This window comes from Poecilia reticulata, linkage group LG11 (genome assembly GCF_000633615.1).
Source record: "Poecilia reticulata strain Guanapo linkage group LG11, Guppy_female_1.0+MT, whole genome shotgun sequence".
Lineage (NCBI taxonomy): Eukaryota > Metazoa > Chordata > Actinopteri > Cyprinodontiformes > Poeciliidae > Poecilia > Poecilia reticulata.
The window spans coordinates 10,546,819-10,561,412 of NC_024341.1; the positions used below are offsets into that span (position 1 = coordinate 10,546,819).

General features: G+C 41.0%; 1 protein-coding gene across 2 annotated transcripts in view; it reads left to right on the forward strand.

The window, feature by feature from the left end:
- The window catches only part of dnah3 (dynein axonemal heavy chain 3), a 33,362-nt gene that overhangs the window by 17,923 nt on the left and 845 nt on the right, over positions 1 to 14,594 (forward strand). For both annotated transcript variants that reach the window (XM_008421671.1, XM_017307302.1), the window contains 27 exons: positions 2,200 to 2,311; positions 2,402 to 2,643; positions 2,724 to 2,824; positions 3,004 to 3,109; positions 3,225 to 3,354; positions 3,435 to 3,671; positions 3,760 to 3,863; positions 4,074 to 4,368; positions 4,458 to 4,637; positions 4,721 to 4,844; positions 5,204 to 5,360; positions 5,439 to 5,582; positions 5,670 to 6,336; positions 6,410 to 6,575; positions 6,658 to 6,874; positions 7,258 to 7,440; positions 7,558 to 7,756; positions 7,881 to 8,394; positions 8,479 to 10,106; positions 10,203 to 10,428; positions 10,508 to 10,752; positions 10,907 to 11,023; positions 11,321 to 11,478; positions 11,728 to 11,895; positions 12,775 to 12,917; positions 12,997 to 13,201; positions 14,407 to 14,544. In XM_008421671.1, the coding sequence (XP_008419893.1) occupies positions 2,200 to 2,311; positions 2,402 to 2,643; positions 2,724 to 2,824; positions 3,004 to 3,109; positions 3,225 to 3,354; positions 3,435 to 3,671; positions 3,760 to 3,863; positions 4,074 to 4,368; positions 4,458 to 4,637; positions 4,721 to 4,844; positions 5,204 to 5,360; positions 5,439 to 5,582; positions 5,670 to 6,336; positions 6,410 to 6,575; positions 6,658 to 6,874; positions 7,258 to 7,440; positions 7,558 to 7,756; positions 7,881 to 8,394; positions 8,479 to 10,106; positions 10,203 to 10,428; positions 10,508 to 10,752; positions 10,907 to 11,023; positions 11,321 to 11,478; positions 11,728 to 11,895; positions 12,775 to 12,917; positions 12,997 to 13,201; positions 14,407 to 14,544 (6,906 nt within the window). The remainder of the gene's footprint in view (positions 1 to 2,199; positions 2,312 to 2,401; positions 2,644 to 2,723; positions 2,825 to 3,003; positions 3,110 to 3,224; positions 3,355 to 3,434; positions 3,672 to 3,759; positions 3,864 to 4,073; positions 4,369 to 4,457; positions 4,638 to 4,720; positions 4,845 to 5,203; positions 5,361 to 5,438; positions 5,583 to 5,669; positions 6,337 to 6,409; positions 6,576 to 6,657; positions 6,875 to 7,257; positions 7,441 to 7,557; positions 7,757 to 7,880; positions 8,395 to 8,478; positions 10,107 to 10,202; positions 10,429 to 10,507; positions 10,753 to 10,906; positions 11,024 to 11,320; positions 11,479 to 11,727; positions 11,896 to 12,774; positions 12,918 to 12,996; positions 13,202 to 14,406; positions 14,545 to 14,594) is intronic.

The following is a 14,594-nucleotide window of genomic DNA, read 5'->3' on the forward strand; positions in this document are numbered from 1 at the left end:
TACTGCTCTCACTCATTCTTGGTCCGTTAGTTAGAAATTGGTGACAATCCTTGTACTTGCTCTTGACTTTTGCAATGGTTATGACAGTGCAGCTTTGTGATCTCACTCTTGCTCCATAAGTGTGACATCAATTCTCTTTGTGACATCAATTCACGTGATGTCACAAATTGATGTCACTACCTCAGCAGAAAAACTAGAAAACTGCTGAAGTTTGAATAAAAACAAACTTTAAGGCTGAATGCAGCTGTGCTTAGCTGATGGCCATTGGAGACAGTACAACTGGTAATACATCACCAAGGCTGAAATCCGCACTTGGGAGAGAGCAGGGTGCCAGGACCAACAGTCGAAAGGAAACATTGTGCCCGAAAACAGAAGAAGGGGAAACGGGTGGGCGTGTTGACCCAGCTGATGCCTTGGAAGCCACCAATTCTGACTCTCTTTCTGGCCAAAGTCCKCTCACCGGGTAAGAAAGTGGATTTGTTAGATCTGAGGTTAAGAGTTTCTGCAGAGATGAAGAACTGTGCTGTTCTTTGCTAACGGAAATCTGGCATAACMGCAACATGCCAGAYTTTAGCCTTCTAAATCAACGTTCTTCAGTTATTCCAAGCAGACCGTGACCAACGTGCTGATGGTCAGGAAAAACACAGRGAGGAGGACAATGTATGTAAGTGAATGAAGGTTGGTGTACGAGCTGTGGCCTGGTTAAAAGCTGTCAGCCATACTATCTGCCTCGGGAGTTTACTGCGGTGTTCGTCACCATTGTTTACATTCCGCCGGGTGCTAATGGCAACGAAGCATTGAAGGAGCTGTATGACACCGTTAGCTCAYKGCAGATGAAGCACCCGGARGCATYTTACGTGGTTKCAGGGTCTTTAACCATGTGAAACTGACTGACACTGCTCAGTTTTTATCAGCATGTCATCCTTCTTACACTCTTTATTGTGTGTACACTAACATTCATGGTGYRTACAGAGCTCTTCCTCGCCCCCATCTTGGCCTCYCCGATCACATCTCCATCCTGCTGGTGCCAGCATATCGTCCGATGATGACACAGATTAGGGCAAGGAAGAAGACAGTCACTGTGTGGCCCAGGGATGCAGCCTGTGCGCTCCAGGACTGTTTTCAGTCCACAGATTGGCAGGTCTTCAGAGAGGTGGCTCCTTATGAGGGAGAGATGGACCTGGAGGAATACACCTCCTCTGTTCTTTGCTTCATCTCCAAGTGTGCTGATGATTTCTCCACCACCAGGACAGTAACCCGATACCCAAACCAGAAACCCTGGCTGAATGTTGAGGTGAAAGCTCTGTTGAAAGCTGGGGACAGGCGAGGCATCAGCACTCCGAGAAGCAACCCCGAGTGAAAATTCTCCAACCTAGGGTTAGCGTTAGCCTAATCCTAACCCCTCACTGCCAGATGCACTTAACAAGCCCTATTCCCRCTTTGAGCATCCTAACACCCCCCTCAGTAYCAGACTAATACCACCTCCTAGTGACATGCTTCTCCTCACATCTTCTCAYAGCAGATGTGAGGAAGTCCTTCCAGGAAATCAACCCCTGTAAGGCTGCAGGCCCCGACAAGGGAGGGTTCTGAGGGACTGTGTACATCAACTGTCTGAGACATCTTCAACACCTCACTGTTACTGTCACCAGTCCTCTCCTGCTTAAAGACCACCACTATTGTCCCTGTTTACCTATTGCAGATTCAGTATTCCCAGCTAGGTGCAGGTTTATAATTTTGTTTCGGGTGTCCTTTGACAGCTCTCTAGTTTTGGCCATGGTGGAGTTTAGACTGTGAGGTTGTGGACAGGTGTGTTTTATACTGATAATGAGTTCAAATAGGTGCCATTAATACAGGTARCAAGTGGAGGACAGAGGAGCCTCTTACAGAAGAAGTTACACGGCTGTGAGAGCCTGAAATCTTGCTTGTTTGTAGCTGACCAAATACTTATTTTCCACCATATATTGCCAATAAATTCTTTAAAAATCAGAAAATGTGATTTTCTGGATTTTTTTTTTCTCCTTTTGTCTCTCATAGTTGAGGTACATCTATGATGAAAATTACAGGCCTCTCTCATCTTTTTAAGTGGGAGAACTTGCACAATTGGTGGCTAACTAAATACTTTTTTGCCCCACTGTGTATATATATATATATATATGTATATATATGATCTACTAATGTAGTTGATCTGTTTTTGTTTAGATTTATGAGATGATGTTGGTACGCCATGGCTTTATGATAGTGGGAGAACCTCTTGGAGGGAAGACCTCTGCTTATAAAGTTCTTGCTGCTGCCCTTGGAGACCTCTGTGAAGGTTGCTATAAGAATTTAAAATGTACCACTGCTTTTTTTTTGTGGTCAGTTATAAATGATCTGATTATGGTTTCAAATCATCCTCATTTAGCCGAGGAGATGGAGGAGTTTGCAGTAAGCTACTGCATTATCAACCCCAAAGCTATCACAATGGGTCAACTATATGGTTGCTTTGATCCAGTCAGCCATGAGTGGTCTGATGGTGTCCTGGCCACCACCTTCAGGAATCAGTCAATTTGCCCCTTAGAAGATCGCCAATGGATCGTCTTTGATGGTCCAATCGATGCGGTGTGGATTGAGAACATGAATACTGTGCTGGATGACAACAAGAAGGTACTGCACTTCATGAACTTTCTTCTAGTACCAATCCTCTGAGAGTTTTAAGAAAAAACGTTCACTCTGCCCTTCAACAGCTTTGTTTAATGAGTGGTGAGATCATTCAGATGAGTGCCAAGATGAGCCTAATCTTTGAGCCTGCAGACCTGGAGCAAGCTTCTCCAGCAACAGTCAGTCGGTAAGCAGCTGCAGTGATCTTATTTATAAGCAGAAATAAGATTATATTTCTGATTATATTTGCAAAAAAAGAACTGTCTTTCCTATCTACAGCAGCTTTTGCTGCTATGACGTAATAACTTCCACAACACAGGGTAAATTATTAGTGTTATTTTTTTTTATGTAACTTTTCATCGGTAGGTGTGGTATGATCTACATGGAGCCTCAGCAGCTTGGATGGACTCCCCTACGAGATTCCTACTTGAAAACATTGCCTAAAAGCCTGGAAGATGAACACATAGTGCTGGTTAGAATACAGATGCTGTGTATTTTCTTAATTTCCTAAAGTCCTTAATAGTCGCTGCCTTTCTGAAGACTTAAAACCTATATTGCCTCTTCTCATTCAATATTTTGCTTCATAGATCACAGATCTGTTTGACTGGTTAGTTCAGCCATGTTTGGACTTCATGGAGAAGGAGTGTTGCTTTATGGTGCAGACATCTCAGATTCACTTGGCCTTCAGTCTAATGAAGCTGTACACTTGTCTGATGGGTTAGTAAGAACACAGTTTAGTAGCATAATGACGATTATTTAACTAGCCACTTGTTTATTTCGGTATATCTATTTATCAGATGAGCTAATTGCGTTAGGACCCGACAATCCACACACCATGACCAGTGAGCAGATAAACATGTGGCTGCAGGGTCTGTTCCTTTTTGCCCTTGTTTGGACTGTGGGAGGTACCATCACTGGAGACAGTCGAAAGAAGTTTGACTTCTTCTTTCGCAACATGCTGCTAGGCATTGACACTGAGCACCCTCGTCCCAAAAGCATCAAACTTAAAAAGCACAACATCTTCCCGGAGCGAGGTCACCACATATCAAGCATAATTTTAGCATATAAATATCAGCCAAACTCCTGCGATTTTCATGTCAACACCATACTATTGTTTTGCAGGAACTGTCTATGACTACTACTTCCACAAGGATGGATATGGACAGTGGATTGCCTGGACTGACGCAATCACTAAAGAAACGAGTGTCATCCCAGCTGGAATCAAAGTCAGCATGCCCATGTGTATACTGTTCCTTGCCTGCTCCAACTGTGAGATCTTTCTTTTCTAGTTTCCGTCTTTCAACGTGAAAGTGAAATAACCTCATTTTTTCAGAAATCAAACTGTGAATAATAAGTGTATTATTATTATTGTGTTAAGAAGATTACAAGTATTGACTGCCATACTCTCATACAACGTGTTTTTTTTCCATCACCAGGTGTCAGACCTGATCATCCCTACAGTAGAGACGGTACGTCAGACATTTTTCCTGCACACTTACCTGTCACATGAAATCCCCATGCTGTTTGTGGGTCCCACGGGCACTGGCAAATCTGCCATCAACAAAAGCTTTCTAGTGAAGTTGCCAAAGGAGAAGTACACGCCCAACTGCATAAACTTCTCAGCCAGGACCTCAGCTAACCAGACCCAGGACATCATCATGGCAAAGCTGGACAGAAGGAGGAAGGGAATGTTTGGACCTCCCATGGGAAAGAAGTCTATAGTTTTTGTTGGTAAGGATGCTAGCCCGTGTAAAACCTCTGTGTTGTTAAATTGTGGGATAAATTAGAAATAGCGATTGTTTTCCCCCTCCTCCCCAAAGATGACCTAAACATGCCAGCTAAGGAAAAGTATGGTGCTCAGCCTCCCATTGAGCTTTTGAGACAATGGATTGATCACCATCACTGGTATGACAAGAAAGACACCTCCATTCTGCACATAGTGGATGTGCTGTTTATGTCTGCAATGGGGCCTCCTGGTGGTGGAAAGAACGACATTACAGGTATGTTGAGATGAAAGTTACTTGTTGTGTGTTGAGACATCCATTAGTCAGAAGAGTCGATAACAAAATATTTGAAATGGCAGGACGTTTTACTCGACACATGAATATCATCTCAATTGATTGCTTTGATGATGAAACGCTGACTAAGATATTCAGTTCCATTTCTGACTGGCACTTCAGCAAGGGGTTCGATGGATCTTTTATCAGGTAACTTTTTTTATTTGAGGATGTTGGAAATAATACGTGAATTATTGAAAATATTGTCGCATTGCAACCACAAACCTAATTTAACTTTAATATTACTTGGTATTGTATGTGCTAGACTATTATATCAAGGGTGCTGACATAGCCATGCTGCACTTTTTATATCTCTATTTGAGGACAAAATATTTTAAACCATATATCAGTTTCCTTCCATTTTACAATTATGCATTACTTCTCATGGTCTGTCACATAAAATAAAAACATATTATTGAAGTTTGAGGTTGTAATGTCATACACTAAATGGGAACATGTTCAAGGGATGTGTGAATACATTTAGGAAGTACTGCATTGTCCTGTCCTAGACTTGGCAAGATGATGGTTCAGGCCACCATGAACCTCTATAAAGCCACTATTGACAGTTTTCTCCCAACCCCATCAAAGTCTCATTACATTTTCAACCTGCGAGACTTCTCCAGGGTCATACGAGGTGTGCTTCTGGCACCACCCACACACATGGAGGTGAGAAAAAAAAATAACCTGGGTACCTTTTATGTCACTCCTTTTTATGTGTCATTCAATTTGTTCATTTTTTTTCAGGATGGAGATAAACTTATCCGGTTGTGGATTCATGAAGTCTACCGTGTTTTCTATGACCGACTTATTGACAATGCAGACAAGGAGATGTTTTTTGAAATCGTCAAAGACAAAACCTCTGCCGTCTTTAAGATGGATTTGGACAAAGTAACTCAGTGAGCACTATACAAAAAAAATCTGTGTTACAACTGCAGCTTTTCTGTTTAAATGTTCCTATCTTCTATTTTTCCCCAGCTCCTGGGCCATCTAAGTGCAGATGGCACAGTGGTAGACGAAGACATCCGTAGCTTGTTTTTTGGTGACTATGCCAAGCCTGATGCAGACACTAGGGCCTATGATGAAATCACAGATTTACAAGCTTTGCAAGAAGTGATGGAATTATATCTGGAAGAGTACAACAGCAGCAGCAAGGCACCCATGTCCCTCGTGATGTTTAAGTTTGCTATTGAGCACATTTCCCGCATTTGTCGTGTTCTGAAACAAGACAATGGTCACCTTCTGCTTGTTGGTATTGGTGGCTCTGGCCGCCAGAGCACGTCTAAACTGGGCACATTTATCAATGATTATGTGCTGATTCAGATTGAGTTGACCAAAAACTACAGCATGACGGACTGGCGTGATGATCTCAAACGGATAATGCTCAAGGCAGGCGTTGAGGGAAAGTGTCTTGTCTTTCTGTTCAATGACAGCCAAATTAAAGATGAAGCCATGCTAGAAGATGTGGACATGTTACTTAATACTGGCGACGTGCCAAACATTTTTGCAGCTGATGAACGTGCGGAAATTATTGATAAAGCACAGGGTATTGCACGGATGGAAGGGAAAAAACTTGATTCAACTCCATTGTCAGTGTACAACTACTTCATTGACCGAGTAAAGGCCAACCTTCACATTGTGCTAGGTAGGCACTTTTATGTCGGCTTTGACTCGGATATGACCAAGTGATTATAATTGAGGATTTATTGTTTTGATAGCCATGAGCCCCATCGGAGATGCCTTTAGGAACCGTCTAAGGATGTTTCCTTCTCTCATCAACTGCTGCACTATTGACTGGTTTCATGGATGGCCGAGTGATGCTCTGGAAATGGTAGCCCACCACTTCCTTGAGGATGTGGAAATGGAAAGTGACATCAAACAGAAGTAAGAGGATGCAAAATTATGAAAAAGTTAATTGTTTACAAGAATTTTAGTAAACGACATTTGTTGTTTCTTTATTACTAAGGGTTGTAGAGATGTGCAAGACCTTCCAGACAAGTGTCAGGGAGATGTCTGAGGTTTATTTCTCCAGATTAAGAAGACACAACTATGTCACTCCCACATCCTATCTTGAACTTATTCTTACCTTCAAGAATTTGCTGGGGATTAAAAGGGACGAAGTGAACACTGCAAGGAACCGCTATCTTGTTGGTCTTGAGAAGTTGGAATTTGCTGCATCTCAGGTAATGAACTGTGACAATGACAAGAAGAATAAGAATAAAAGATTCATTTCTTTGAAATGGGAACTTGACAAATGATGAAAATAGTTAGACCCAATTAATGGACCTGATTTTGCCAAGTAGCAAATTTTTAATATGTACTCATACACAGGTTGATGGTATAGCACTTAAGCAAGTAATAAAATGAAAGATACTGTATGCACACACACATATACTGTGCATATGTATATATACATGTGCGCGTGTGTGTGTGTGTGCCGTCTGCTTATATTTGCCCATTAAAATTTGCATTCGACATTTGGTAAATGACTGATATTCAAAGTTTTAAAAAAGTGACTGGTTAAAAAAGAGAGCCTTATGGAACTCATAATGCTATGTCTTATTAGGTTTCAGTGATGCAGCAAGAGTTGACAGCTTTGCAGCCACAGCTCATTCAGACTTCAGCTGAGACGGACAAGATGATGCTCAAGATAGAAAGTGAAACAGTAGAAGTTGATGCTAAAAAAGAAATTGTTTCTGCTGATGAGAGAGTGGCTAATGAAGCAGCAGCTGCAGCTCAAGCTATCAAGGTGTACAGCCATTATACATATTTTTATAAGGCTTTATAAGACCATATTGTAACCATAATCTGATCTAAAGCATTCCAGTTTATGGATACAATTCAATACTTACTGGTTTTCCTCCAGGATGAATGTGAAGGAGATCTAGCAGTGGCAATGCCTGCTCTGGAAGCTGCCCTTTCAGCCCTGGATACTTTGAAACCTGCTGACATTACAGTTGTCAAGTCCATGTCGAATCCACCAGGGCCAATAAAACTGGTGATGGAGTCCATATGTGTCATGATGGGCATCAAACCTGAAAGAAAACCTGATCCTAGTGGCTCAGGTATGGTTACATCATAGAAAGAATAATGTTTCATACAAAGCCATCCTACTGACAAATTTCATACTTTTACAGCATTCATTATAATGAATAAGTATATAGTTTAATTGTTATAACTATGCTGCAGGTAAGATGATTGAGGACTACTGGGGTCCATCTAAGAAGCTTCTTTCAGACCTAAAGTTTTTGGATAACCTAAAATCATACGACAAGGACAATATCTCTCCTTTGCACATCAAAAAAATCAGAGACAAATTCATTGAGCATCCTGACTTCCAGCCTTCTGTAATCAAAAATGTCTCCTCTGCTTGTGAGGGTCTCTGTAAATGGGTACGAGCAATGGAGGTGTATGAGCGTGTAATCAAGGTGGTAGCCCCCAAAAGGGAGAGACTGAAGCTAGCTGAGAATGAACTAGCTATACAGATGGACATGCTGTCTGTGAAAAGGGCTGAACTGAAAAAGGTTGAGGATCGTTTACAGAGCCTCAATGATGATTTGGATGCAATGATTAATAAAAAGAAAGATTTGGAAGACAACATTGAATTGTGCTCTCAAAAGCTCATTAGGGCAGAGAAACTGATTGGAGGGCTGGGTGGAGAGAAGGATCGGTGGACGGAGGCTGCAAGACAACTGGGTATAAGGTAAATACAGTTATAAATGCACTGAATTCTTATTCACATTTTCAGCTGCAATAATTGCCATGCTTTGGTTTTTTTCTCTGACAGATACATCAGTCTAACAGGTGACATTCTGCTCTCTTCTGGAACTGTTTCCTACCTTGGGGCTTTTACAGTGGATTATCGCATAGACTGTCAGGAACAATGGCACAAACTATGCCAGGAAAAGAAAATCCCTTGCTCTGAAGACTTTGCCCTCACCAGCACTTTGGGTAACCAGGTGGCTATTAGGGCTTGGCAGATTGCTGGATTGCCTGTGGACTCTTTCTCCACAGACAATGGTATTATCGTGTTCAACTCTCGCCGCTGGCCCTTGATGATTGATCCTCAGGGTCAGGCCAACAAGTGGGTCAAAAACATGGAGAAGGCTAATAATCTCTCAGTCATCAAGCAATCAGATGGAAATTATGTGAGAATCTTGGAGAACTGCATCCAGTTTGGGAAGCCAGTCCTCATGGAACAACTTGGAGAGGAGTTGGATCCAATTCTAGAATCTGTGTTGCTGAAGCAGACCTTCAGACAACAAGGGGTGGAGTACATGAAAATTGGAGAAAATGTTGTGGAATATTCTAAAGAATTTTTGTTTTACATGACCACTGGACTGAGAAACCCTCATTATCTTCCAGAGGTAGCTGTGAAAGTCTGCCTGCTGAACTTCATGATCACTCCACAGGGTTTACAAGACCAGCTTTTAGGACTTGTGGCAGCAAAGGAGAAACCAGAGCTGGAGGAAAAAAAGAACCAGCTTATTTTAGAGAGTGCTGCTAACAGCAAGCAGCTTAAAGAAATTGAAGATCAGATCTTGGAAGTACTCTCCTCTTCCAAGGGCAACATTCTGGAAGATGAGACAGCCATCAAGATTCTCTCGTCCTCCAAAATACTTTCTGAGGAGATTTCTGAGAAGCAAAAGGTCGCCAGCATCACTGAGAAAGAGATAGACAACACCCGCATGGGCTACCGTCCTGTAGCTGAGCACTCTTCCATTCTGTTTTTCTGCATTTCAGAAATGGCCAACATCGAACCCATGTACCAGTACTCTTTGACGTGGTTCATTAATCTGTACCAGTATTCCATATCCGAGAGTACGAAAAGCGATGTTGTATCTGTAAGGATAAACAATATCATTGAGCACTTCACCCTCTGCATCTACAACAACGTCTGCCGCTCACTTTTTGAAAAGGACAAGTTGCTTTTCTCCCTGCTGCTCACAGTAGGCATCCTGCAAGGCAAGGGTCGGATTAATGATGAAGTGTGGCGTTTTCTCCTAACCGGTGGTGTCGCCTTGGATAACCCTTATCCCAACCCTGCCTCTGAGTGGCTGTCTGACAAATCTTGGTCAGAGATTGTCAGGGCCTCCAAACTTCCAAACCTAAATGAGCTTTTCATTCACGTCAGAGAAAGCATCTCCAAATGGAAGGATCTTTATGATTCAGCAAAACCCCATGATGAACAGCTGCCTGACCACTGGGATAACTTAATGGGACTAGAACGAATGGTTGTAATCCGGTGCTTCAGACCAGACAAACTGGTTCCGGCTGTGCAGGATTTCATAGAGCTGAATATGGGGCATGCCTATATCGAACCACCCACCTTCGACTTGGCAGGGAGCTACAAAGACTCAAACTGCTGCTCTCCTCTCATTTTTGTGTTGTCACCTGGATCAGATCCCACTGCAGGTAATAATACGCTGAAGTGTCACAATAGCAGGCTAACGTTTGTTATATATACATAAGAAAATGCAGAAATTCTTACATGTCGGGTGGCTTTTGTAGTACTGTTGAAGTTTGCCGATGACCTGGATATGGGGGGTAGCAAGCTCCAGACCATTTCTCTTGGTCAAGGACAAGGTCCCATTGCAGCTAAAATGATTGACAAAGCCATAGTGGATGGTACTTGGGTGGTACTGCAAAACTGCCACCTGGCCACCAGTTGGATGCCCGCTTTGGGGAGGATTTGTGAAGAAATCATCATTCCAGATAACACACACCCAAGCTTTAGGTACAATGCTGTCTTCAAAGTGGAATAGGAATTCAAATTGGCCCCTGTAACTTATTTTTTTTATTTCTGTTCCCCACAGGCTGTGGCTAACCAGCTATCCATCAGACAAGTTCCCAGTTAGCATCTTGCAGAATGGATTGAAGATGACTAATGAGCCTCCTAAAGGAATTAGAGCCAACTTGCTGCGCTCCTACCTTAGTGACCCCATTTCAGACCCTGATTTCTTTTACAGCTCCAAAAAACAGGCCATTTGGCAGAAGCTCTTGTTCGGTCTCACTTTTTTCCATGCTCTGGTTCAGGAGAGGAGAAACTTCGGGCCCTTGGGTAAAAAAAAATAACAACAAAACGTTGAAACAGCTTTTTTTTCTCTCGTTTTTAATTTCTCCAAGCTTAAGTATCTGTTCAAAACTAGATAGTTTATATCTAGTTTTGGATCATTTCACAGTAGATTAATTTTTGTTTCTTCTCCCATCTTCAGGGTGGAATATTCCCTATGAGTTTAACGAGTCAGATCTGCGAATCAGCGTCAGGCAGATCCAGATGTTCTTGGATGAATATGTGGATGTTCCGCTGGAGGCGCTCACATACCTCACAGGTGATTTCACATTGGCTTTCTTAGAAAATCAACAATCTTACTCCAGATTTACTCAACCGAATAGACAAAGGTATTCTAGGAAGCATGGATTTAGGAAAGCTTCACAAACAAAAATCTGAAAAGTGGATCTTGCATCTGTGTTCAGACACGCACACACGTTTATCCCAGCTACCAGAGTCAAAACGTTGTAGGACTGTGCTTCATTGCAAGCACAACTACAAGATGTTTCTGTCTATCAAATCATCTCATTATATGCTATTCCTTAAGTACAACTGGGGTCACTTTTTTTTTTTTCAGGTGAGTGTAACTATGGAGGCAGAGTGACCGATGACAAGGACAGACGTCTGCTGCTGTCCCTCCTGTCCACCTTCTACAGTTGGGAGCTGATTGAGCAGGACTGCTACCATCTGAGTGAAGGAGATGAGTATTATGTCCCAGTTTATGGACCTTATCAGGTACTGCCTGAGTTCACACATGTATTGCTAATTGATATTTTAATGCAAGAGTGGGTTGTCCAGTATTATGAAGATTCATATTTCTCTGTTCATTTTGGCCACAATTAACACAGGCCAATACGGTAAGAAAAAAAAAAAACTAACCAATTTTTCTCTCATAGGAAGATATTTTCCTTGAAAAAAAGGCTAAATGAAAACCTAAATCTGTAAAGAAGCAGAAAGAACATCACAATGTTTAACTTTTTCCAGGCGTATATAAACTACATTCGTACTCTGCCGATTTGTACCAATCCAAGCGTGTTTGGACTTCATAGCAATGCGGACATTACTAAAGACAATCAAGAAACTAATCAGCTCCTGGATGGAATACTGCTGACCCTGCCGAGGCAGACTGGCGGAGGGGGCAAGTCACCACAGGTTTGCAAAATGTGCCTAAATATGATCACATAGTTTATGTTGTATGCAGTCATTCAAGAAACTGCGGGAATTGAAATATGTGCTAAATAAACATCCGATAGACTTGGACAACAAGCAGCGAAATAATAAATGTTTTAAAATCAGCATGAAGACACAAAAATCCAACAGCAAAGTGTTGAAATGGTTTATCTAGATCGCAGCATAATAGATTATGTTTTCACAGGTTTGAAAGGAATGGTTCAAAATTTTTTAACTGAGGTTACGTCACAAGGTTACGGTTAGTTAATCTAATAATTGCTGTTGATAACTCGAGGACCAATTATTTTGGACTTCATAGGACCAAATAATTTGTGTAATTAATTACTTGAGGCTGAAACTCATTATTTTATAACACCTCTTGTCTTTACAACAGAAACTTTTTTATTATTTATTAATATAATATTTTTGCTTTTTATACCATATTTTTACCAGTCCCTCTCTCCATCACGTCACATTTTCAGTTGGTGTTTTATTTAAGAAGACTATTGGTGGCACTCTGCCTCCGACCTCATTTTAGACTGGAGTTGTTTGGTCTTGACTCCATCAGATCAGCCTTTAGCCTCATGGATTAACTAATATGTTTTGTACTTTATCAGTGCTCAATGAGTTATGTTCCACTGGAAAAGTATTTACACCCTCTAACATTTAAACATTGTTAAATGATTCCCTTAAGGAGCCTTTTCTAAACAAAAATGTTCACTTTTTAGATGAGACTCGGCAAGGGTATGTTTCTCCATACAAGAGTTAGGTTAAAGATGATTAAAAATGTGTACGTTTCGGCAATAAATTCTGTTGTCTTGTTTGGCCACGCTTCGTGTAATTGTGTCTTTTGTGTTGTAGGAAGTAGTCGAGGAACTTTCAGAGGATATTTTGACAAAGCTGCCACAAGACTTTGACATCCAATTGGTGATGGAATTATATCCAGTTGTTTATGAAGAGTCGATGAACACTGTGTTGAGGCAAGAGATTATCCGCTTTAACAGGTAAGACTGATCTCTGCCCCGCCGCAGTCACATTAGAAAAGCTATGATAATTTACATCTTAAGCTGTTTTCTCTTTTAGACTCACGGAGGTGGTGCGTGAAAGTTTGATAAACATTTGCAAAGCTCTCAAGGGCCAAATTGTTATGTCCTCTGAGCTTGAGGATGTCTTTAACAGCATGCTGGTTGGCAAAGTACCAGGAATGTGGGCAGCCAAGTCATATCCCTCCCTTAAACCACTAGGGAGCTATGTGTCTGATCTACTGAGCAGACTACAGTTCCTCCAAGTAAGAGTCATTACAAGTTTAGGCCAGTATATGTTGTCTTACCAAAGCATTCATACCCTTTGAACTCTACAAAGTTTTTTTTATGTCACAACTACAAACTTCTATGTACTTCATTGGGATTTATTTATATTATTTTTTTCAAATAATTACAAGGTATGCTGTGCATTTGTATTTCACCCAACTAAGTATATAGAACTTGTTTTTGTAAGAATCACTAGCGCAGTCCTTTACTCATCTGGATACTGAGTTAATGGCCCATTTTCTTTGGAACATAACTGAAGCTCAGTCAGATTGTTTGATGGACATGATTTACATTTTCAAATCTTTTCATAAATTCTCACTCTGGACTTTAACTAGGTCAGCATACTTTCCTCAAAAGCATTTCATTGTAGCTCTGACTGGATGTTAGTCATTCTGCTGAAATGTGACCTTCCTCTCTCTCTGGGTATTTGTGATTGCTAATTGTTGCACTCGTTTTGGGTTATTTTTCTATTAAATCTTCTAATGTATTTAGCTCCAGCCCTCTCCCATTTTCATATGGATGTTGGGACATCTTACACATTTCTTTCAACAATGGCTGTCTTACCACAGATAATAGTTCTGTCAACAAATCCTTCCACCTGTCCTGTGGATTTTTGCAGCTCCTCCAGAGTGACCATGAGCCTCTTGGCTGCTTCTATAATTAATTCTTTCTTTGTTCGGCCTTTCAGTTTAGGTGCAAAAACATATTGTGGTAGCTTGGTAGTTGTTCCATACTCTGTCCACCTGTCTGGTGTGACATTTGGTCTTCATGATGCTGTTTGTTCATAACAATTCTCTGACAATCTTCTGAAGCCTTCACATAGCAGCTGAATTTATCTTGCAATTATGTTTACATGCAGGTGTACTCAATTTACCAATAAGGTGACTTCTAAAAGCTCTTGTTTGGTTTCACTGGATTTTATTTAGGTCTACGAGACTAAATAGATACTCACCTTTTTCCTTCCAGTTTGCAATTATACTCTAATCTGTGATGCCCTACTACATAAAATAATACTAGAATACATTGGGATCTGTAGCTTTAACTTTACAAAATGTGGAATTAATACTTTTGCAATGGTCTGTAAAGCTTGCTTATTTCCATATCTTTGTTTTGAGTTCTGATATTGAGTAAAGTTTAAAAGGTATTCATGTAAAGATTCTAATACGTATTATGATCTGTACAGGACTGGATAAATGAGGGCCCACCTACGGTTTTTTGGATCTCTGGTTTTTATTTTACCCAGTCATTTCTAACTGGAGTGTCTCAGAACTTTGCCAGGAAGTACACCATCCCAATCGACTATATTGGTTTTGAATTTGAGGCAAGTATTTAGTTTCTAGCTTTATTTAGTCACTTTTAGTCATAATAATG